Genomic DNA, 24,059 nt, shown 5'->3' with positions numbered 1-24,059 from the left:
ATATAGTTCATTATATACAGCATGGAATCAGAGTACTATTTTGTGAACATTTTGTGTTGGCAGACAAACACACATATATACATAGACACATAGAGTACCTATATGTGTGTATATTGAATACTGAGTTACAATGTAATACTTATTGATACTTACTATAGGTCATAGTCAAAAAAGTTCAAAAGCCTTGGTTTAACACAAGGCCTATATCCCTATGGTAATATTTCAAAAAAGAAGGCAGAGAAAAATAATTATCTCCTTCTGAAATCACAAAACACACAAGTTAACTAAGCACTTCTAATTCCCTGCAGACGCAGTCACTAGTCACCTGGAAGACACAGCATCCCAGTCCTGGCCATCTCCTCTGGGTCGCTGGCCTGTACGCCCAACCACGGAGGGCCGAGGGCTGCTGCTCCCTGGGGAGGGATTCTGGGAATGATGAGTACCTCGTGCTTCATGACCATAAGACAAAGAAGAATTCTGGGAAACTGTGTCTGGGAAAAAAGAGAATTAACATTATCAGTTAGTAGAAACAGATTTGTGATTACATAGTAATTATATAGATGTGTCATTCTTCCAAAAAATTACGAAAGTAAAACGCAGAACTGCTTCCACAGAAATAAAAATAAAAATAAAGATCAACCTTTCCTACAAGTATTCATTTAACACATTTAGGTTTTATCTCTAACTGATCTAATTATGAGGAACCTCCTGGCCATGGTATTCACTTAGAACATTACAGACTCCCAAAGCAGAACAATACCAGTTCATGTACTTCCAAGAATCCTGAACCCTTACTTCAAGCCAAATGCAAAATCTGACTCAAAATGCATCAACAACCTAAATATAACCCATGGGGCTGGCACTGTGGTGTACAAGTAAAGCCACCATCTACAGTGCTGGCATCCCATATGGGCACCGGTTCAAGTCCCAGCTGCTCCACTTCTAATCTAGCTCTCTGCTGTGGCCTGGGAAAGCAGAAGATGGCTCAAATGCTTGGATCTCTGCACCTGCATAGGAGACACAGAAGAAGCTCCTGGCTCCCGGCTTCAGATTGGTTCAGCTCTGGCCATTGCAGCCATTTAGGGAGTGAACCAGCGAATGGAAGACCTCTCTCTGGCTCTACTTCTCTCTGTAACTCTCTCAAACAAACAAATCTTTTAAAAAAAAGAAAAAGACAAACTTTATATAACCTCACTTACACATGGTATAAAATCAACGAATTCAGATTCTGAAAGTAGACTAGAGGTCATAAAGAGCTTTAGAAAACAGGAAACGGGGAGTTAACTGCTTAATATTACAGAGTTTCTGTTTAGGGGAATGAAAAGGTTGCAGAACAATGATAGTTAAACAACAGTGTGAATGTTTAATTAATGCCACCAAATGGCACACTTAAATATGATTACAATGGCATATTTTATGTTATATATATTTTACCACAGTAAAAAAAAGTAAATGCATTTGCAGAGAAAAAAAGGAAAAAACCTCACTGTACTGCAAAGCAAGCACAAAGTGCTCTGGCCCTGACTATCACTCTGACCTCACGGCACTATTCCCCACCTCACCATACTCTCCTTGCAGGGGCCGTCATGCTGCTGCTGAAGCCCATCACTCTCACTGCTGCCTTGAAGCCTCTGACCTCCCCTGGAAGATTCTTCTACTAGCTCTCTGAGTGGCTGATTCCTCATCACCTTCATGTCGCCTCCTCCGAGAGGCTTTTCCTGGTCCTCCTATAAGCTACATCTTCCTAGTCGTGTTCTGTCATATCACCCTTTCAATTTCCTTCAACACTGTTCCTTATCTGAAGATAACTTGATTATGAGTGTATTACCTGTCCCCAGTCATCTAAAATACAGCTCATAGGGATGGGACTTTATCAGATAACTTTATCTGTTATGCCTTCTAAAGGGTAGAATATCAGCTGCTAAATATCTGTTTAATACATGAATAAATCTTCATGGAGAATTTTATCAACACTAGAACTCTTTTCCTGCTGAAGTTTGGGGTACCCAGAAGCTCTCTATTATCAATCATTTGCAAAATGCCATACCTCAAGAATGTTACTGAGGAAACACCATACCCTGTGAAATCTATAATAAAGCCAATGGGGCCAGCACCATGGCACAGCAGGTAAAGCTGCCGCCTGCAGAGTCGGCATCCCATATGGGCACCAGTTCAAGTCCCGGTTGCTGCACTTCTGATCCAGCTCTCTGCTACAGCCTGGGAAAGCAGTAAAAGATGGCCCATGACTTGGGCCCCTGCACCCGCATGGGAGACCCAGAAGAAGCTCTAGGCTCCCGGTTTCAGATCAGCCCAGCTATGGCCATTATGGCCATTTGGGGAATGAACCAGAAGATGGAAGACCTTTCTCTCTCTCTCTCTGCCTCTCTCTTTGTAACTCTTTCAAATAAATAAATAAATCTTCTAAAAAAATAAACAAATAAGTCACTGTATAATACAAATATTCAAGTAGTGTAGCATCAGTAGAAACCCCAACAAAACAGGGATTATCTGTGAAACACAATGACAGATGACTATAATTTAATACTGGACATTCACTGCATATTATGTAAGTTCACAGAAATCAGAGTTTGTAGATATTGTTTTGTCAAGACTAGGCTGGTATTCCATCGGCCATTAGGTGGTGCTTTTTCTCTGAAAAGTCTTGACATTGCTATCACGCAATACTGACTATATCACAAGCTGCATGAAAACAGTTTTCATAAAATACAAATCAATTATTTTTCAAACCAAACAATGTAGTAACTCAATCTATAACTTGCTAAAACCCCCTGAGGTCCTACATGAATAGCCATATTCAGAATCCTAGTCTCTAAGTCCCAACAACACTGTTTACAGAGAATCTAAATGTGTGGGAGAAAAAAGAAAAACACTTTCTAAACATCCCTTTCCAAAAATAAATACATTTTTTAAAACATTAAAGAAGCACGAAATCATGGTGGTTCTGTCATTCAAAGTTTGTATTCAAAGATGATAATCTGATTACATTTAGGAGTGGGGAATTAATGTCGTGAACAAGTACACATGGTAACCCCTAACAGTAAGGATAATGGGGAGTTCTCACATGAATTTGCAAATAACACCAGTGGCTAATGAATAAAAAATACCAGTACCTTGTTTACTACAGAAAAAACCTGGATCTCGGTGAAAGTTGAGTCTGTTTCTTAAATACACACACAGCTGCTGCAAGCAGGACACCGACTGCAATGCCAGACGATGCTTTCCATCGCCTCCAAAGGCCAGTTTCAACAGAGACAAAAGGCTCTGAAATAAAGGGCAGGGAAAATAACCAAAGGGACAAAAGTCTCAAGTTCAAAGAAGAATGTGGAGAATAAGGGTAAGTGAATAGTCAAAGGATATAAAATAAGGTGCCAGGTTTTTATAAAACAAAAGAAACAGAAATGGGCAACAATGACTTAGCATAATGGAAAAAGATTAATAAAAATGAGACAATACACTTTAAATACAACGGGCAGTGTTTCTTACTTCTAAAATCTGAGAGAGGGCAGGAATTATGTCCCATTCTGGACGATATATTTCACAGGCCTTTTTTTAAAAAGCAACCGCTGGGGGCTGGTGCTTTACCATAGTGGGTAAAGGTGCTGCCTGCAGTGCCAGCATCCCACCCGGGCACCAATTCAAGTCCCAGCTACTCCACATACGATACAGCTCCCGGCTAATGTGCCTGGGAAAGCAGCAAAAGATGGTTCAAGTGCTTGGGCTCCTGTACCTACATGGGAGACCCAGAAGAAGCTTCTGCCTCCTGGCTTCATCCTGCCCCAGCACTGGCCACTGCAGCCACTTATGGAATGAACCAGAAGTTGAAAGACCTCGCCCTCTCTCTGTAACTCTGCTTTTCAAGTAAATAAAACAAAGCACACACACACACAGCTGATCCTTTACATCTCAAACATCTAAATTGTTTTACAACATTTAAGCAGTTAACAGTTGTCTCTCTGTTATCAGAGTTACAGAGAGAGAGAATGAGAGGCAGAGAGAAAGAGAGACTTCCATCTGCTGCTTCACTCCCCAGATGGCCGCAATGGCCAGAGCTGCACCGATCTGAAGCCAGGAGCCAGGAGCTTCTTTAGGGTCCCCAACATGGGTGCACGGGCCCAAAGACTTGGGCCATCTTCCACTGTTTTCCCAGGCCATAACATAGAGCTGGATCAGAAGTGGAGCAGCTGGGACTTGAACCAGTGCCCATATGGGATGCCAGCACTGCAGGTGGTGGCTTTACCTGCTACAACACAGTGCCAGCCCCTCTGCAATCATTTGTCAGCTGCAATACTATGTATTAATATTTGCTGTTCGGGGCCGGCACTGAGGCTAAGCCTCCACCTGCAGCATCAGGATCCCAAATGGGTTCAAGTTCAAGTCCTGGCTGCCTTCTTCGGATTCAGCTCTCTGCTATGGCATAGGAAAGTAGCAGAAAATGGCCCAAGTCCTTGGGCTCCTGCAGCCACAAGGGAGACCTAGAAGAAGCTCCTGGCTCCTTGCTTCAGATCAGCCCAGCTCTGGCCATTGTGGCTATTTGGGCAGTGACACAGTGGATGGAAGACTTTTCTCCATGTCCCCCTCTGTCTGTAACTCTACTTCTCAAATAAATAAACAAAATCTTTATATGTGTGTGTGTGTGTGTGTGTGTGTGTATATATATTTGCTGTTCACTGGAGTCCACCCCAGCCCTGTGAGCAAGGAGCAAAAATGCTGAGGCCCTACTAGTTACAGAGGAGATGTCACAATCCCCAAATCCCATCCCTCTTACCCTATTGCCTAAACAATAAACAAGAGAAAATAATCCACCACTATTGCTCACTGCTATAGAAATCCGATATCACTAGCATCTAACACTATGCCTTAAACATACTAGATATTCAAAAACCAATGAAACTCTTGCTGTTAATAAAAGCACTTCCCAACCTCAACATTCAGAGTCTATTCTCCCTTTAGGTTATACATAAATGGTAACTTACGGTGGTCAACCTAAATCTAATGAGAATAACCATAGAAGTCAGAGAAAAGGTAGTTGAAATAATCAAATATTTCATTTTTACGAAGTGTATTACTACAAACTTCATTCTCAAGGATTCCTACAGTGAAAAATCTGTTTTACTGCAAAAAGTTCTGTTTCAAAATATGAAATTACTATGGAAGGTACTCACCTGAACAATTTTTGGCCTTTGAAGGAAAATCTCAGCAGGAAAATCTTGCATGATAACATCCTTCAATAATTCACAAGTGTTCCATATTAAAGTGTGGTTACTACTTCTCAAAGAGCTGCAAAATAAAATATTATTCATTTTTGAAAGAGTTCACCTAGACCAGATTCTAAGCAATATACAGGCATAATGACTACTAACAATAATTGAGCTCTTGGCTGAAACATCACATCTCCTGAGAAGCCTTCCTAGGTCTTTTCCCTAACCAACAACAGCTAAGGAGGTGTCCCTTCCATATGCTTCTATTTCCAGATATCATAAATGTTTGTTGAGCTTGTATCCCCCACTAGACTCTGCTCAGAAGCAGGACTTATATGCTTAGAGACGGTATGCCTAGAGACTACATTAATGCTACAAAATGAGATCAGGAGTTTAAAGGTTATAGGGTTCAATGACATCTGCTAAATATATATAACAGAAAAAAATAGTAGTAAGTATGGTAGTAAATCACAGGAAATAGATTCCTTCTAATTTGTCCTACTCCAAGGTGAATCAGGTTAGCACTCCCCTACTCCCATGCATAGGACAACCCTCAACTTCTGGTAAGCTAGGTATCTAGCAGTTGTTCAGTCTCACCCAAAGAAATCAAACCCCTCTCTCACACCAGTTCCAGTCTACCATCTCCCACCCAGAGGTGTGCACTAGAAATTACTGCTGTCTCTTACTGGGGATGGACTCAGATCTGGCAGAGCAAACAACCCCTTACTGTTTCCCCATGTGCACGCCACTTCTTGAATATTCTGTTTCAAGACAATTTACTAATAATGCCTTAGAAGCACCATCATCAAAATCCTTTAATAGGGTTGGCGCTGTGGCTTAGCAGGTAAAACCACCACATGCAGTGCCAGCATCCCACATGGGCACCAGCTCAAATCCCAGCTGCTCCACTTCCAATCCAGCTCTTTGCTATAGCCTGAGAAAGCAGTAAAAGATGGCTCAAGTTCTTGGGCTCCTGCACACACAAGGGAAACCTGGAAGCTCCTGGCTTCGGATCAGCCCAGCTCCAACCCTTGCAGCCATTTGGGGAGCGAGCCAGCAGATGGAAGACCTCTCTCTCTGCCTCCGCCTCTCTGTAACTCTGCCTTTCAAATAAATAATTAAATCTTTAAAAAAATTTCTAACATACACTTGTATCTAGCCCTAACTGTAGCAAGTTGGTCTTGATTTTCCAGATTTATATCCAAAATAGGCTAACAGCTCATATATCGCAGCATTCATTGAAACTGCACAAAGTGAATTTGGATATTAAAACACTCAAATTTCTATGTATCAGCTATCTATTTTTGAAGGTAATAACCAACTAGTATTCATAAAACTATATCAATAGTCCCAAATATTCTCAATAGGGCATAATTTTTCTCCTAATAGAGCCTACGTTTTAAAGTATATATTTTACTAAAAAGAAGATGGCATTTGTGTTTAACTTTTTCATTTTTATTAATCAAGGGCATAAGCAATTAGAGAATCTGGTCCATAACAAATACTTCACATCACCAAGATCTTCACAAGTTCCAATTACCAAAAAGAAATAAATAGAGGGGCCAGCGCTGTGGCGCAGCTGGTTAAAGGCTGGCCTGAAGCACTGGTGCTAGTCCCGCTGCTCCTCTTCTGATCCAGCTCCCTGCTACGGCCTGGGATAGCAGAGGATGGCTCATGCACTTGGGCCCCTGCACCCGCCTGGGAGACCCAGAAGAAGCTCCTGGTTCCTGGCTTCGGATCGGCACAGCTCCGGCCACTGCAGCCATCTGGGGAATGACCCAGCGGATGGAAGACCTCTCTTTCTCCTCTACCTCTCTCTGTAACTCTGTCTTTCAAAATAATAAAATAAATCTTTCAAAAAAAAAAAAGACAATAGAAATCATCTGGCTTTTTTGAAATATTAGAAATCATTCAGGGGGACCAGCGCCATGGCACACTAGGTTAATCCTCCACCTGCGGTGCCAGCATCTCATATGGGTGCCAGTTCTAGTCCCAGTTGCTCCTCTTCCAGTCCAGATCTCCACTATGGCCTGGGATAGCAGTGGAGGATGGCCCAGGTGCTTGCGCCCCTGCACCCGCATGGGAGACCAGGAAGAAACTCCTGGCTCCTGGCTTCAGATCGGCGCAGTTCCAGCCGTTGTGGCCATTTGAGGGGTGAACCACCGGAAGGAAGACCTTTCTGTCTCTCTCTGTCACTGTAACTCTGTCAAATAAATTTTAAAAAAAAATACTTAAAAAAAAAGAAATCATTCATATATGGCCACTTCTACCTTTCACAGCCACTCAATCTTTTCCTGGTGAAAATGGATAATAATAACTATCAGACTTAATGGCTATAAAGGAACAAAAATAAAATACATCAGAGACTGTACCTTTCATTAGAGGAGAGAACATGTCTATCTGTTGTGGTGAGGGGTAGCCAAGGAAAAGTAGAAAACTTCAAACACTTCACATTCTGATTCACTGTTAATGGAATATCAAAACTTAAGGTGTCAAAGAATAAAACGATGACAGATTGACGTTAAAAGTGAAGTTTCACCTTTAAAGCAAGTCCCAAAATAAAGGCTGTATCTTACAGTAACCTAAAATATTCTAAAGAGGTCAGCTGCAAATCTGTTCTACTAATGGATAAATAATAGGCTCTTTCTTTTCATAATTTAAACAAGTCATATAATATTAAAAGAAGTGTTAGTAGAAAAGCATTAACTACAAACCAATACTGAATGACATTTAAAGTTTCAATTTTACCCTTTGGCTGACGAGACCATCAACCTTAAACATAAAAGGAAACAGCATTTGGAGAAAGCCTTTACTTCTAGAAATTAAAAATGATATAAATATAATTACATACTATTTCTAGCCATGTTCAAATACTGTATACAACTGCTATAATCCAAAAGTTGCACTTATGAAATTTATATTTATTAAATGAAAGCTTTCTATAAAAAAAAGATGATAACCAGCAGGAATTTGCAAGAACATTCTGAAGGGATATACTGATATTGTTGCTAATGTTCATGATGCTGTTGCTAAATAAGAAAATAAATAAAAAATACCATATAAAAAAAATACTGTGTACATATTAGATGTTTAAACCTCTATAAAGACGAATTGAGGACCATAAGGTTGAAAACCAAATATAAGTGCAAAAACAAGACTGAAAGAAATCTCAGAAACCAACACAATTTTAAAGTAACTCTATTCAAATTTTTTAACAGACCTTATATTTTACAAGTTACCATGACAACACAGAGAAATGGTATCTATGGGCATATAAGAACTTCCAAATAGCAAATGATCTTCCCACCAAATGCTTTGAAAAAAACATGGAATAATTAAATTCAAATAACAATACCATCAAATTGTCAAACATGGTACAGCTGCTTCTTCAAAAGTGATAAAAAGAAAAAGTAGGGCTTACTTTCTAACAACTATGAGAGGCGAATGGAGGAAGGGACAGACTGCACACGTACAGACGTGTCCAAAACAAGCACACCATCAGTTCAGACACACTTGCATAAAGCTGTGTTAACCATCCCAGTTCACCTCGATACTTTCATCAGGTTCACTCAACACCCATCTTAAGGCCATGGAGATTCCCTACTCCCTTTACATGTCTTGTCATCAATTAAGCCACTGGGTCATAAACACAAAATCTACCATCTTACCTCAAAAACAAATTCTCCCATCAGCCTAACAAAACTTTTCTAAAATAGAAGGGTTAATTATTTTAACAGCTTAACAAGTTTTCTGTTCTTTCTTATTCTGTTATTCATCCTATGAATTTCCACTAAAGCTTTTTAATAACAGGCCTCCAAATTTGAGTTTATTTGAATACCCGACATCAGCAAATAAATTCTTGGGTATACTTTTCATCTCAACTATGCAGGCAATAAAATGTTGAGTACATACTTAATGGTTACTTAACCATTTCCTAACTGCTTTCCCTGGAACCATGTGTTGTTTTTTTTTTGTTTGTTTGTTTGTTTTTAGTTAATTTATATTTTAAGTAATATAAATTTCATAACTACAACATTAGGAATAGAGTTATTCTTCCCATCACACCCGCCCTCCCAACTTTCCTCCTCCTCCCTCTCCCCTTCCCAGTCCCATTCTCCATTACGGTTTATTTTCAATTAACTTTGTACACAGAAGACCAACTCTATACTAAGTAAAGGTTTCAACAATTTGCACACACACACACAAACTGTTTGAGAACTAGTTTTACAGTTAACTCTCACAATACAACTCATTGAGGACAAACATCCTACATGTGGAGTTAGTGTACAGTGACTCCTGTTGTTAATTTAACAATTGACACTTTTATGGATGACGTCAGTGACCACCCGAGGCTCTCAACATGAGCTGCCTACAAGACCAGGTCTTTTTTTTTTTTTTTTTTTTTTTTTTTGGACAGGCAGAGCAGACAGTGAGAGAGAAAGACAGAGAGAAAGGTCTTCTTTTGCCGTTGGTTCACCCTCCAATAGCCGCCACGGCCGGCACGCTGCGGCTGGCGCACCGCACTGATCCGATGGCAGGAGCCAAGTACTTCTCCTGGTCTCCCATGGGGTGCAGGGCCCAAGCACTTGGGCCATCCTCCACAGCACTCCCGGGCCACAGCAGAGAGCTGGCCTGGAAGAGGGGCAACTGGGACAGAATCCGGTGCCCTGGCCGGGACTAGAACCCGGTGTGCCGGCGCCGCAAAGTGGAGGATTAGCCTAGTGAGCCACGGTGCCAGCCAGGACCAGGTCTTTAACCTCACTAAGTCTCAGTGACCTCATCAAAAACATGGAGATGATAATAACACTAATCTCACCAAGACTCTAGGAAGATTCATTCATTCCTTCAAAGACTAGCTACTGAGTGCCTAATGCATCCAGACACTGGGTATAAAAGCAGTGGCCACAGCCTTTACTGTACATTCAATAATGGAGATACACAAGAAATAAATAATTTCAGAGCATGTGATGTGTTAGGAAGAAGTCTAAATAAAGAAACTGGTCACTGATTAGAACCATCAGTCAGGTCTCTTTGGAACTGGCATGTGGGCCCCAGAGACCAGACATAGCCAGATACACAAAGACCTACAGATAAAATTCCTGGAAGGGCCTCCGTAGCAACTGGATGTTGAGAAAATAGCAAAACAAGAAACTACGATGAACCTGATCTCAGGTTGGAGTCCCTGGATACAAGGCACCAGTTATTGAGCTAAAGAAAACTTGAGATGACACATGCATAATGGCCGGCACAATGCCTGACAAGGAATTTACATTCAATAAGCACTAAGTACTACTGCCATCAAATACAGTTAGAGGGGCCAGTGCTGTGCTGTGGTGCAGCGGGTAAGGCTACCTCCTATAGTGCCAGCATCCCATATGAGCAGCCAGTTCGAGTCCCAGCTGCTCCACTTCTGATCCAACTCTCTGCTGTGGCCTGGGGAAAGCAGTGGAAGATGGACTAAGTCCTTGGGCCCCTGCACCCAGATGGGAGACCCAGAAGAAGCTCCAGGCTCCTGGCTTCAGATCAGCCCAGCTTTAGCTGTTGCAGCCATTTGAGGAGTGAACCAGCATATAGAAGACCTCTCTCTCTTTGCCTCTGCCTCTCTGTAACTCTGCCTTTCAAATAAACAAATAAATCTTTAAACAAGAATACAGTTAGAATAACATGAGCTTTTACCATTGTATATTCTCCATCCTGAACTAATTTGTGGCAACAGAAGAATTTATTTTGGTGCTAAAGCACTGAAGTTTGACCACAATGTCTTCACAGCAATGAAGGAAAGTATATTAATTTTTGACTTACCAGGTTAACAGGTCTTACGTCCCTACACATACACACCTATTGGTCGTGAAGGCCCTTCCATCTGCTGGAAATTACTTTTGTCTTGGGGAAAATATCCTGTTAAGGTTACAGGCTGTTGTGACATTTCTGAAAAGAATATATATATGTTTACGTATTACTTTATTATTGTCTCATTATCTGTTAACAGTGAAACTTACTCTTCCAAAATAGTAATGTTTTAAGTTTCTGAATCATTTTAAAAACAAAATAAACAAAAAAAAAGTTATTTTTTCTCCAAATGGACTATCTTCACTAAAGTGGGGGGAAATGTGAATGTTAAACCAATTTCCAATTGAGGGGTTGTTTCTCCTCTCTCTCTCTTACTGTTAAGCAAACACAATATGTATCAGAACGAAAACGTCTGACAGCCAGGAAGCATCTGCAATGAAGCAGTCGAGGGCTGTTCACGCACGCTCCTTAGTCCAGCCTTCTCCTGCCTTCTGCTCTCCTCAGGTAGTCCCTACCAATATTCATTAGTACCTTAAAACAACTTGTCCAAAACAGAAGAGTCAAACATCATCTTTCAAGACATATTTAGCACTTCAGTTACAATAAGAATGATAAAAGGCTAAAATCTGATTTTATGCTGGAAGTTATCATGCCAGAAAATCCTAACATTAACACAGACACCCAGCAGAACATTTTGCTAACCTTACCTGTAAGAAATTCTGTGAAAATTCACAGTTATTTGTAATAGCTTAGAAACCAAAAAACAGGGGGCCAGAGCTATGGCGTAGCTGGTAAAGCTGCCACCTGCAGTGCCGGCATCCCGTATAGGCACTGGTTCAAGTCCCGGCTGTTCCACTTCCAATCCAACTATCTGCTGTGGCCTGGGAAAGCAGCAGCAGATGTTCCAAGTCCTTGGGCCCCTGAACCCATGTGGCAGACCTGGAACAAACTCCTGGCTCCTAGCTTTGGATGAGCCCAGCTCCAGCCATTGCGGCCATGTAGGGAGTAGACCAGCAGATGGAAGACCTCTCTCTCGCTCTCTACCTCTGCCCTCTCTGTAGCTCTGCCTTTCAAATAAATAAATAAATCTTAAAAAAAGAAATCATAAAAAGAACTTAGAAATCACACAGGTTTTGGTGCCAGACAAAGCAAAGTTAGAATCCTGGCTCTGCCTCAGATTAGAAAACAAAGTAATTTTGATTAAGTTACCTTATATTTCTATTCTCATCTCTAAGATTAATAGCATCTCAAAGGACAGCCTTAAAATGAATGAAACAATGTGTTTAAATTGATTATTTCAGTGTCCCCACAAGAAAATTCAACAGCTGGCGTAAGCTGTTGAGCTTCTTGTTGCTGTTAACAATAGCAGTGACAGCTGAAGCAGCAGCAGTCCTGCAGAAGTATAAAGAAAAATGTGGGGGCTGGCACTGTGGCGTAGCAGGGTAGGCCACCGCCTGCAGTGCCAGCATCCCATATGCCAGTTCAAGACCTGGCTGCTCTACTTCCCATCCAGCTCTCTGCTATGGCCTGGGAAAGCAGTGGAAGATGGCCCAGATCCTTGGGCCCCTGCACCTGCCTGGGACACCCAGAGGAAGCCCTGGCTTCCGGCTTCAGATCGGCTCATCCCTGGATGTTGCAGCCAAGTGGGGATGGAAGACCTCTCTCTGTCTCTCTCTGCCTCTCTTCTCTCTCTGTGTAACTCTTTCAAATAAATAAATAAATCTTTAAAAAAAAAAAAAAAGAAAAATATGATTTAACAGATTAAGCAGTCAAAACAATTCTCACTCAATCATGTAAACTGCATGAGCACTGTATTGCTTCGAATCTGTTCAAATGCCTTGCATATACACGCCACTCTACTGCACATTAAAATTAAATAACAGCAAGAACACAGAAGGGGCAGCTAACATGACTGCACTGATACACTCTAGGCCTATGGGCTGTCGCTTTTAAGCCTCATAACAATCCTATGAGAATTCCATCTTTTCACAGTATCCTAATTTTGGGATTTGAACCCTGAAGTCTGGAGGGATTGGGTACCTTACCCAAAGTCACACAACTAGCAGCAGAACTGGGCCTTAAATCCATGCTGTGTACTACAGCATAAAACACTCGCCTCACATCACTTTAACCTGTCTCCACAACAGAAACAAACCGGGGCAGATAACAAAGCATTCAGTGGAACACTGGGACCCGTAACGAATGCTTGGTGAGAAGTCTGTTGTTAGTGTTGAAGAAATAACTATCAAACTAGTAACACACAAAACAACGTCACTGGCATCTTTTAAGCATGACCACAAGGCAATAAATACAAATGTATCCTCTGAATAACAGCGCCGGGGAGAGGGATGTCACAGACAGGTAACATAAGCAAAATTAGTTTGGGAAGGGTGGAAGAAATTTTCTTCTTACTCTAATGCCTGTTTCCCGAACATTTACCATGACAACCAAAGTATTCTACTCTGACAGCCTCCACAAACTGACTCCCAAAGAGTTACCAGTGTCATTGGTTTGGTAAGCGGCAGCACACAGCGCAGGAGCTTCCGCGGGAAGACTAAAAAGCCCATCCAGAATGCCATCGATTTCAGCCTGTAGACTGGGCTCCACATGAGGACGAAGCGTGGACAGGAACTCCACTGCGCCGAGGTCGACCAGATGCTGGACCGCAGCCGGAAACTGAAACGAGAGGGCAGCGCTGGGCGTCGCGGCGGGGACCGAAGTCCGCACACTGGACAGCAGCGGTCGGGACGTGAACTTACCGCTGCGTACCGGGCGCCCCTCTCGGGAAAAACAAACCCTGCGTGAGTGCGGCCTTCACGGCGTCCGTGAGCAGGACCTTTAGGGAGGGCTCCGTGACACAGCGGTGGTCCCAGAAATGCACACCTCGCTCTCTGCCTTCACTACGTGGGTTCCCTTCCCCACCGGCCCTCGCCTCTTTCCTCCCCTGCCCCCAGTCAACCTCCCACCACATTGACGGGCTTGGAAGCTTAAGCTGATGCTTTGACCTCTGACCCTAACGAGGAACTCCTGGTACCTGCACAGGACCACAGCGTTAAACCAAACAGCCCAGAAACTAACACCAAACCTGCGGGATTAATTAACCACGCCCTGCCACGCCGCTGTTCTTATAATGGGCGCTCTTTCGTGCAGAACACCATGTGAACGCTCAACACGCAGATACCGGAAAATAAACAGAGAGTGGCAAATGCCAACCGGCGAAGAGGCCTCCAAGCATCTAGGGCAGCGCTGGGCTCCGAAGTGGCTCCGAGCTCACCCCCGGCCCGGCGGCAACCACGCGAGACCCGACGCCACGAGTGAGAGAACGGCCCGACCCCCGCCGGCTCCGGTCGCTCAGCTCCGACCACCGGCCCCTCCGCACTTCAAGGCCTGCCCTACCTCCACCAGCCTGCCGAGCAAGCTGAGCACCTCGGCCCGCAGCGGCACGGCGGGGAAGTTGAACCACTCCAGCAGGTGCAGGAAGAGCAGCCGCTCGTGAACGAGGTCCGCGTAGCCGACCAGGCCGTGCTCCACCTTGCACAGGATGCTCCGCAGCGCGCGCTCCCGGATCTCCGCCAGCTGGTGACCTGACGAGGAAGGGGGCCCCCACAGCGCTCCGTCACCCAGGAGCCAGGCCTTCGGGACGCTAACCACCCAGCTCACACCGAGCACCCCAGGGGTCCCCCCGGGACTGCTCTGGCCCAGCGGGGACGACAAAGAGGGAACCCTGACAGGACCCCTCTCGGCCAGCGGCCTCGACGAAACCGCGCCTCGGGCGAGGGGCGTCTCCAGACTGTTACCGAGTTTCCTGATGAGCCCGGTCAACACCATCTCTTCCCCTTCACTCTGCCGCCACCGGAGAATTAAACTGCCGCGCCTCAGCGTCCGGCAACAATTTACGTCCCCCCCGGAAACTCTGCCGGCGCGACGGTGGTTCCGCGGCTAACCACTCAAAAACACACACACACAAAAGGGGACATTCAGCGAGGTAGAGCAGGCCTCGCGTCCCCGGAGACGCTGACTGCATTTTTTAGAAGCACTTCTATGCAGTTCCTAAACTTGGCGGTCTGTGTAGTAAGAGGCAAGCAGGGGGTTAGCGCTAGCTGCGGCCGCCTCGCACGTCGGGAGTTGTAGTCCGTGCGCAGTGGTGCTCCCTGCACGCAGTTCCGGACTCGCCCCCGCGGCCTCCCGCCTGAGGTTCCGGCGTGCAGGCGCGGGCTCCGGCGCGGGCTCCGGGGCGGGCTGCGGGGGTTCGGTTCTGTGCCTGCCCGCTCCCAGAACGTTAGCCCGGGGCCGCAGGTTGATGCTGTGTTCTGTGGGGTTGTCCCCGGCGACTGAATGACCTGCCCTGCTTAGCTGAGGTCAGGTTACGTCCTCGGGTGCCTGCACTCCGGTATAAGCGGACACCGAGTCGGGAAAGGGAGCAGCGGGGGACGCCCTGAATGACTGCAGCTTAACGCCGCCAGGGTTGGCCTTTGTTGTCCTGCGCACCGGTGGAGTGGAACAAATAGGGGGGAAAAGCTCTGAGACACGTAACATCAACAACAAAACTGAATTTGGCGAAGTAGTGGCCTTGCCCTGGAGAGAGCGTTTTGTCCCGCCGATCCATGTCAAAGCAGACACCCTCGTCTTCAATTCTGCGTTCACTCTGAATAACCACAGTGCACCGTGTCGACACAGAGGCACGGCTTCAACCAGACACCCGGCTCCCATTTCTGCATCTTTTCCTGTGTTTGGAGCCTGCCGGCGCCTCTGTTCCAGTTCTTTCTGTAGAATATCATACCGGTGAACCCCGGGCACCCCACAGTGCTGCAGAACACTGGAAGCTGTTAGGTTCACCCCACTGTGTTTTAGTGCCCATTATCCAACCTCCCCCCTCCCCCAGCCCTTCTAGAAATCACTCTTTTCAGTTTGGATTGACTGTACACATAATGGTCACTTGGAACGTCCAGTGTGAGAACGTGCAGGATTTGTCTTTTTATGTCTGGTTTATTTCACTCCTTTTAAATATTTATTTATTTAATTGAAAGGGTGGAGTGCCAGAGAAGGAGAGGCTGAGAAAGAGACAGATCTTCCATTCACTGGTTCTCTCCCCACCTGGCTGCAATGGACAGAGCTGGGCCAGGCTGAAGTCAGAAGCCTAGAACTCCATCCAAGCCTCCCATGTGTGTGCACGGGCCCAAATACTTGGAGTATCATCCACTGCTTCCCCTGGCATGTTAGCAGATGTGGGATGCTGGCGTCACAAGTGGCAACTTAACCCACTGTGCCAGAACCTGTCCCTCACTTGATTTAAAATCAGAGAAGGGGGCCGGCACTGTGGTGCAGCAGGTTAATGCCCTGGCCTGAAGCGCTGGCATCCCAAATGGGCACTGGTTCAAGACCCGGCTGCTCCACTTCCAATCCAGCTCTCTGCTATGGCCTGGGAAAGCAGAAGATGGCCCAAGTCCTTGGGCCCCTGCACCTGCGTGGGAGACCCAGAAGAAGCTCCAGGCTCTGGATTGGCACAGCTCGAGCCGTTGCAGTCAATTGGGGAGTGAACCATTGGATGGAAGACCTCTCTCTCTCTCTATCTCTCTCTCTCTCTCTGCCTCTACTCTCTCTGTGTAACTCTGATTTGCAAATAAATAAATAAATCTTTAAATAAAAATCAGGCGCCGGCGCCGCGGCTCACTAGGCTAATCCTCCACCTTGCAGCGCCGGCACACCGGGTTCTAATCCTGGTCAGGGCACCGGATTCTGTCCTGGTTGCCCCTCTTCCAGGCCAGCTCTCTGCTATGGCCTAGAGTGCAGTGGGGGATGGCCCAATTGTTTGGGCCCTATACCCCATGGGAGACCAGGATAAGCACCTGGCTCCTGCCTTCGGATCAGCGTGGTGCGCGCAGGCCACGGTGGCCATTGGAGGGTGAGCCAACGGCAAAGGAAGACCTTTCTCTCTGTCTCTCTCTCACACTGTCCACTCTGCCTGTCAAAAAAAAAAAAATCAAAGAAATACACCAGTCCCCCTAAGGTCACATCAACTAGGAAATGGCATATTGAGAACCTGGTCTTCTGTGTAACTGTGCCCTTCTTGAATACTGCTATCTCTGCATGTGGTGAATGGAAGAGAGTGGTGATATTTCAGTTGGATCATGAAGAACATGTAGGAGTTTTCCAGAAAAAAAAAAAAAAGGGAATTCTTGCCAGAAAAAATAATACAGATGGAAAGACCAGGACTGGGAAGCACCAGGAAACTCAGTGTGGCCATATTACCTTGAGGAAGCAGAAAGAGGCGAAGGGGACAACTAGCATGTGGGGTCTTCTCCAGCTGGCCCTCCAGCCACCTCCAAGCTCATCCACCTTATAGCAACCGACCTGTGAAGATGAAAGATTCACCATCCAGGCTTCTTGGGCCTCTGACTTCCATTTGACTGTGGCCAACAGAAGACAGCAGTGGGAAACTGGAAAACCAGAGGAAAGAGGGCGGAGAAGTGTGAATGTTCAGCCGAGACCCCACAGCCCAAAATTCCGTCACTGCATGGCTCAACCTTGAGCTGCTGATGGATAGTGCACCGCGTGGACCAAAGTGTGGAGACTGGAGCCAGGAGTTTCAGTAGTTATCCAGGCATGAACATTTTAGTAGTGGATTATAAGTCTGAAGTTCCAAATATACATGTTAGTCCAGAAAAATATTGGAAATAACTTCCTAATTATATTTCTAAGCTGAACAGTCTTAGATGATGAGAGACTGGGGATACAGTGGGTAAGGGGTGATAATACTGTGGGAGAAACATAAATTAATTTTTAATGTGTTATACAGAAAATGGGAGTCAAACTATGAATGGTTCTTATTTATGTTGTACCCAAGGTCAACATCAACACTTTATTTTCTAGTTTTTATCATTGAACATATATTACTTCTATAATTAGAGAAAGATCAGGGCCGAGGCTGGGGCTCAGTAGGTTACTTCTCCGCCTGCGGCAGCAGCATCCCATATGAGTAACAGTTCTATTCCTGGCTGCTCCTCTTCTAATCCAGCTGTCTGCTATGGCCTGGGAAAGCAGTGGAAAATGACCTAGACACTTGGGCCCCTGCATTCACATGGAAAACTCCTGGCTCCTGGCTTCAGATCAGCACAGCTCTGGCCTTTGCGCCATTTGGGGAGTGAATCAGCTGATAGAAGACCTTTCTCTGTCTCTCCCTCTCACTGTAACTCTTTTCTTATAACTCTTTTCATATCTCTCAAATAAATAAATAAAAGCTTTTAAAAAAAATTCGGCCATTGGAGGGTGAACCAACGGCAAAAGGAAGACCTTTCTCTCTGTCTCTCTCTCTCTCACTGTCCACTCTGCCTGTCAAAAAAAAATTTAAAAAATAAAAAAAAAATTAGAGAAAGATCATTAAGTCCAACTTACTGCATTTTTAAAATTATCATTTTTCTATTGGGCTAAATATAGATTTGGCCTTTTTTCTCTCAGAGAATCAACCTTCAATTTATTGATTCTGCTATTTTAAAAATGCACATACATTCTAATGTATTAACTGTGATTTTGTTATTTATTACTTTCTGGTTCCTTCTTTAGATTCATTGTGCTGTTCCTTTTCTAACTTCTTGAACTTGCTTTGTTTTCATTCCCCCTTAAGTACAGAGAACTTTAAGTACATTAATTTGCACCTAATAAAAACTGTAATCATATATCATCAGTTAGATCTATAATGTTCCAGCTATTTTTATTCTCAACCAATCTGAAAGGTTATTTTGATACTTTCCATGATACACAAGATCCACTTAGAAGGGTGGTCCTTAGTAACCAAGTCTTTCTTACATATACTTTACTTAATAATGCCTACTTCTAGTTGATCATAGTCACTAACTGGGCCTTTTGCAATTTTGAACTTTAACTTTTTTTTATTAAGATGTGTTTATTTATTTGAAAGTCAGAATTATACAGAGAAAGGAGAAGCAGAGAGAGAGAGAGAGAGGTCTTCCATCCGCTACTTCACTCCCCAATTGGCCACAACGGCTTGAGCTGTGCCAATCCGAAGCCAGGAGCCAGGAGCTGCTTCCAGGTCTCCCACGTGGGTGGAGGGGCCCAAGGACTTGGGCCATCTTCTACTGCTTTCCCAAGCCATAGCCGAGAGCTGGATTGGAAGTGGAGCAACCGGGACTCGAACTGGTGCCCATATGGGATGCTGGCACTCCAACCAGTGGCTTTACTGGCTACGCAATAGCGCCGGCACCCCTTGAACTTTAGCTTTTAAGTGTTGCCTGAGAACTTGAAGAATAGGCAATAGAAGTCGGTAGATCTTTGGAGAACCATATGTGTGTGAGTGTCTTTGTATTTTTCTCCTATATTTACAGCAGATTTTATTATACTTACTTAAATGGTATCATAATGAAGCTTAAATGAGCCATTCCACCGGTGATGAGCACATGGGTCAGGAGAGTGGTAGAGGTGGAACCACCCTAGGTTTGTCAGTTGTGACTCACTGGCAGTCACGCCACAGCCTTCCGTATCAGATTGCTTAAATCAAATGAAGATACTTACACTCGCATTATTAGTTACAGTGATTTACTCTAAGAGAAATAAAACGTTTTTATGGAAATCACAAGCAGTTTTACTCTTCCTCACACTTTGGACATGAGGGCTTTGTTGGGCGAGTTATATATAGTAGTTCTGTCTGTTTTGGTCATATGTACTTCATATCCTTTCTTTCTGTTAATATTTGACCAACTTCAAATATCTGGCACTTAACCATCAACTGAAAATATTGCCTGGAGCACACAGGCTTGGGCGCCAGGCAGTCCTGGGTTTAAAACCAGCTTTGCAGCCTTCCTAACTGCATAATTGTAGACAATCTAATTCTTGAATGCACTTGTTAAACTCTAACAAGGAAGCCTGAAAGAGATATTTATTTTTTGCGTTCTAGACATAGACCTACCCTCAGAGACTCAAAAAAAAAAAATTATCTCTCTCCACCTTTTTTTTTTTCTTAAAGATTTATTTTATTTGAAAGTCAGAGTTAACAGGGAGAGGTAGAGACAGAGAGAGAGGTCTTCCATCTGCTGGTTACTCCCCAGAAGACTGCAACAGCCAGAGCTGCGCCGATCCAAAGCCAGGAGCCCACACGGGTGCAGGGGGCCCAAGGACTTGGGCCATACTGCTTTCCCAGGCCATAGCAGAGAGCTGGAAGGGAAGGGGAGCAGCCAGGACTAAACTGACACCCAGATGGGATGCCGGCGCTTCAGGCCAGGGCGTTAACCCACTGCGCCACAGTACCCGTCCCTCTCCACCTTTTGATATTGCTTCTGAAACTGTGTTTGTCTTGCTCTCTTCTATTACAGGCAGAATTCCCTCAAAATACAGAAAAGGGAGGATCGTGATCCAAACTTTCATCTTCCCATGTAATGACTTTAGGAGAAAAAGAAAGCTCCTTTGTCGATGTGCAGGTAGAAAATCTACATAAAAACCCCAGTAAGAATCACTAAAAGGAGGTTCTGTAATCCTAGGTTACTTGTTCACATTCTTTGAACACAGGGCAAGATATAACTATTACACCAGAGTTACAGGGAGTGGGCAGAAGACTTCCACTAAGAAATGAGTATTGTTAACAGAAAATTTGGGAACAGAAACTTGAAGGCGGGTGGGGGGACTCACTTGTCTATTCCCTCTCAGCCTCAGCTCCCACCAGTAAAAATTGGGATTAGTAGTAGTACCTACTGATAAGACTGTTTGCAGACCAAAGAAGGTACGTTAGAGAAAGCATCTATTTCATGCATCTTCCATAATAGGTAGTTATTGAAAATAATAGCTCTGTTTGACATCTGTCAAACGTGGGTACTTTCCTTTTCAGCAATCCAATGTAACATCAAGCCATATGCAAGAACCACCTGTGAGTAAACTACAAGGAGTCCTATATCAGAGGGATCCTATGCCCCAGAAACGGGCCAGCTGCCTCAGTGATGACCGATTGACCGTAAGGGCAGAGGGGCGTGCAGGCTACAGCCATTCACACATACCCACATCCAGGTAACAGTTCCAGCAAAAGTAAGGCAGTCCTCTGACCCTTTGTCCCTTATTTTCTTTTTTAAGATTTCATTTATTTATTTGAGATGCAGAGTGACAGACCAAAAGAGGGAGAGACAGAGAAAAAGGTTTTCCATCCACTGGTTCACTCCCCAAATGGCGTAAACGGCCGGAGCTGGGCCCATCAAAAAGACAGGAGCCAGGAGCTACCTCCAAGTCTCCCACTTGAATGCAGGGGCCCAAGCACTTGGGCTGCCATCCAGTGTTTTCCCAGGCCATCAGGAGAGATCTGGATCGGAAGAGGAGCAGCACAAACCAGCATTACAGGCAGAGGGTTAGCCTATGCCATAGCGCCAGTTCCATGTGCCTTATTTTTCAGAGGGAAGAAATTACCTAAAGAAGAAATCTTTTTATAGAATGCTTTTACATTCATTTAGATCCTAATTTATTTATGGAAACAATATATAAAAAGAGCAAGCAAGAAGGATTCCTAAACAAAATGAGCTCAGATCAATAAATGTATGGACATTATTCATTGTCCCCAGGGCAAGCATTCTGTGTGTCTTCCAGGAGTCATCTGGACCCCAGGCTGCCTTGTTCAAGATGAAGGTCATATTTTATTAATACCTCTGATCTCTAAAAAGAAAAAAAAATGGGTAAGAATGGGGGTTTTACCCCCCGCCTATGAATTCTCCTCATTATGCCTCCTGGTTTAGTCCTACGAATTCACATAATGTTTAATTTTTAAGAGGGTCATCAAATTCTAATTTATCCTCCCAATATGAAAATAGAAAATTAGTAAATGTTTTATACCATTTTAAAGTGGGAGGCTTGAAAGAAGATATTTTTATATTTCATTTTGAATATCAGAGCAACATGTATTTGAGCTCTGCTTTCCTCACACAATTTAATATAGCGGGGGCTTAATTATGGAAATGTAGGAGCAGAACTGTTGTCTGTTCTCACCATACCTATTCAACAGCGTACCAGAAGTCTTGTCCAGGGTAAATATACAAAGAAAGGAATAGAAATAATCTGGATTAACAAAGAAGAAGTAAACCTATTCCTATTTGCAGTTGACCTTATACTTACAAATAGAAAATCTTTGAATCCACAAAGAAACTACTAAAGCTAAAAAAAGGATTCAGTAAACTTGCATAATAGAACAGCAATATGAAAAATCAAATCTATTTTCTTAAAGATTTATTTATTTATTTATTTGAAAGTGTCAGAGCTACAGAGAGGGAAAGAAAGGTTTTCCATCCAAAATGATTCACCCCCCAGATGCCTGCAATGGCCAGCCCTGGGCCAGGCCAAAGCCAGGAGCCAGGAGCTTCTTCTGGGTCTCAGATAGTTGCAGGGGCCCAAGCACTTGTGCATCTTCCACTGCTTTTCCCAGGCCATCAGCAGAGAGCTGGCTGGGAAGTGGAGCAGCCGCAACATGAACCAGTACCCATATGGGTTGTCAGCATCACAGGCCCAGTACACCATAACACCAGCCCCTCAAATCTATTCTTTTTTTTTTCTTAAGATTTATTTGTTTGAAAGTCCTGACTTTGGATCAGCCCAGCTCCGGACATTTCAGCCATTTGGGGAGGAAACCAGCAGATGGAAGACCTTTCTCTCTGTCTCTCCCTCTCTCTATCTCTAACTCTCTAATAAATAAATAAAATATTAAAAAAAAAAACTCAGGAAAAAAAATATGGGTGGAAACATTTGTGCTTGTGGTGGTGTGGTGCAGCAGGGTAAGCCATGGCTGGAAACACCAGCATCCCACTTCAGAATGATGGCTCAAGTCCCAGCTGCTCCACTTTCAATCCAGCTCCCTATTACTATGTCTGGGAAAGCAGTCGATGATGGCCTAAGTACTTGGGCTCTTGCCACCCATGTGGGAGACCCAGAGGAGTTCCAGGCTCCTGACTTCGGCCTGGTCCAGCCCCAGCTGCTGCAGCCATCTGAAAACTCTCTCTCTCTCTCTATCTCTCACTCTCTCTCTCATCACTCTACCTTTCAACTAAATAAATAAATCTTTAAAAAACCAAGAATTCATTTTGTAAAGGTGAAAAACAGTCTGCTGAGGAAAGTCAGTGTCCTTTCCTGGGAATTTGTGAGCGTGATGATTTTTGTGTCCTGGTGACCTTCAAGGGCAGCCCGGCTGCAGTAATGGATGGGCAGATGGCCCTTATGTGAACCTGAGCACACAAGTTATCTGCATTATTCAGCAGATGTTTCTGTCCCACTCCAGTGGGCGTCACCGTCCACTCTGTCATCGCAGCCCTCTACAACATTCCCTTTGATGAAATGAAGTAGAGATGTACTTTCCCTTCCAAACTGTGCTGTTTAATTAGCTAATGATGGGAAGCCCGTGGGTAAAGAATGCAGGGTAATTTCAAAGTAACAGGGTGATTATGCTTACACTCTTTTGCAGACTCATTATTATACTCAGTTCCATGATTCTGGACAGGGGTCACTTCCAGGAGAAAGAACTGAAAAGCCAGCCCTTGAGATGTCCAGCACAAAGACATCTTTTCTGGTGGTGCTCAGATGGCTCTCATGTGAGGAGTCACTTTCTACCCAACTTGAACAGTAACTCCATTTATCTCGAGCTGGATGCAATCTCTCCAGCTGAAGTTTAGAACCGGGTCCTGCCTGCCAGCAGTGCCTTGGCTGATGACACAGCAGTGCTGACTGTCGGTTGATCTGGAGGTGAGAGGCAAATCCCAGTCACTTACTCAGAATGAAGCTCCATGCTGTGCGTGTCTTTCAGCCCAGGCTGGATTTTAAAGTCAGCTACTCTAACAGAAAAGGCAGTCAGCGAAGTCAATCAGTTAAGACCAAAAACAAAAGAATGTGTCACCCTTTGAAATCAAGTGTTTGGACTCTCCTCTCAGTGTGTGAAGGTCACCTCGCGCAGTGCTAACATAGATTTAAACATGATGAAGACAAAGTTCTTGGAATGTTCACAGGGAGGGTCTCCAAAATCCATTTAAAATATATATCATATTTTTTATCTGTAGCATTTCTGGACACCTCAAAATGTCCTGG

General features: G+C 44.2%; 1 protein-coding gene across 2 annotated transcripts in view; it reads right to left on the bottom strand.

Moving 5' to 3' along the window:
- The window catches only part of RTTN (rotatin), a 230,378-nt gene extending 215,423 nt beyond the window's left edge, over nt 1-14,955 (bottom strand). For both annotated transcript variants that reach the window (XM_008261459.4, XM_051851884.2), the window contains exons 1-8: nt 14,807-14,955; nt 14,406-14,593; nt 13,508-13,685; nt 11,058-11,147; nt 7,592-7,682; nt 5,184-5,298; nt 3,132-3,282; nt 326-491 (exon numbers count right to left, since the gene is read on the bottom strand). In XM_008261459.4, the coding sequence (XP_008259681.3) occupies nt 326-491; nt 3,132-3,282; nt 5,184-5,298; nt 7,592-7,682; nt 11,058-11,147; nt 13,508-13,685; nt 14,406-14,593; nt 14,807-14,837 (1,010 nt within the window). In that variant the 5' untranslated portion in view covers nt 14,838-14,955. The remainder of the gene's footprint in view (nt 1-325; nt 492-3,131; nt 3,283-5,183; nt 5,299-7,591; nt 7,683-11,057; nt 11,148-13,507; nt 13,686-14,405; nt 14,594-14,806) is intronic.
- Nucleotides 14,956-24,059: the final 9,104 nt, after the last annotated feature.

This window comes from Oryctolagus cuniculus, chromosome 10, assembly GCF_964237555.1.
Source record: "Oryctolagus cuniculus chromosome 10, mOryCun1.1, whole genome shotgun sequence".
Lineage (NCBI taxonomy): Eukaryota > Metazoa > Chordata > Mammalia > Lagomorpha > Leporidae > Oryctolagus > Oryctolagus cuniculus.
Note: the sequence above shows the minus strand (reverse complement) of the source record. Positions and strands in the feature narration are given on the sequence as shown.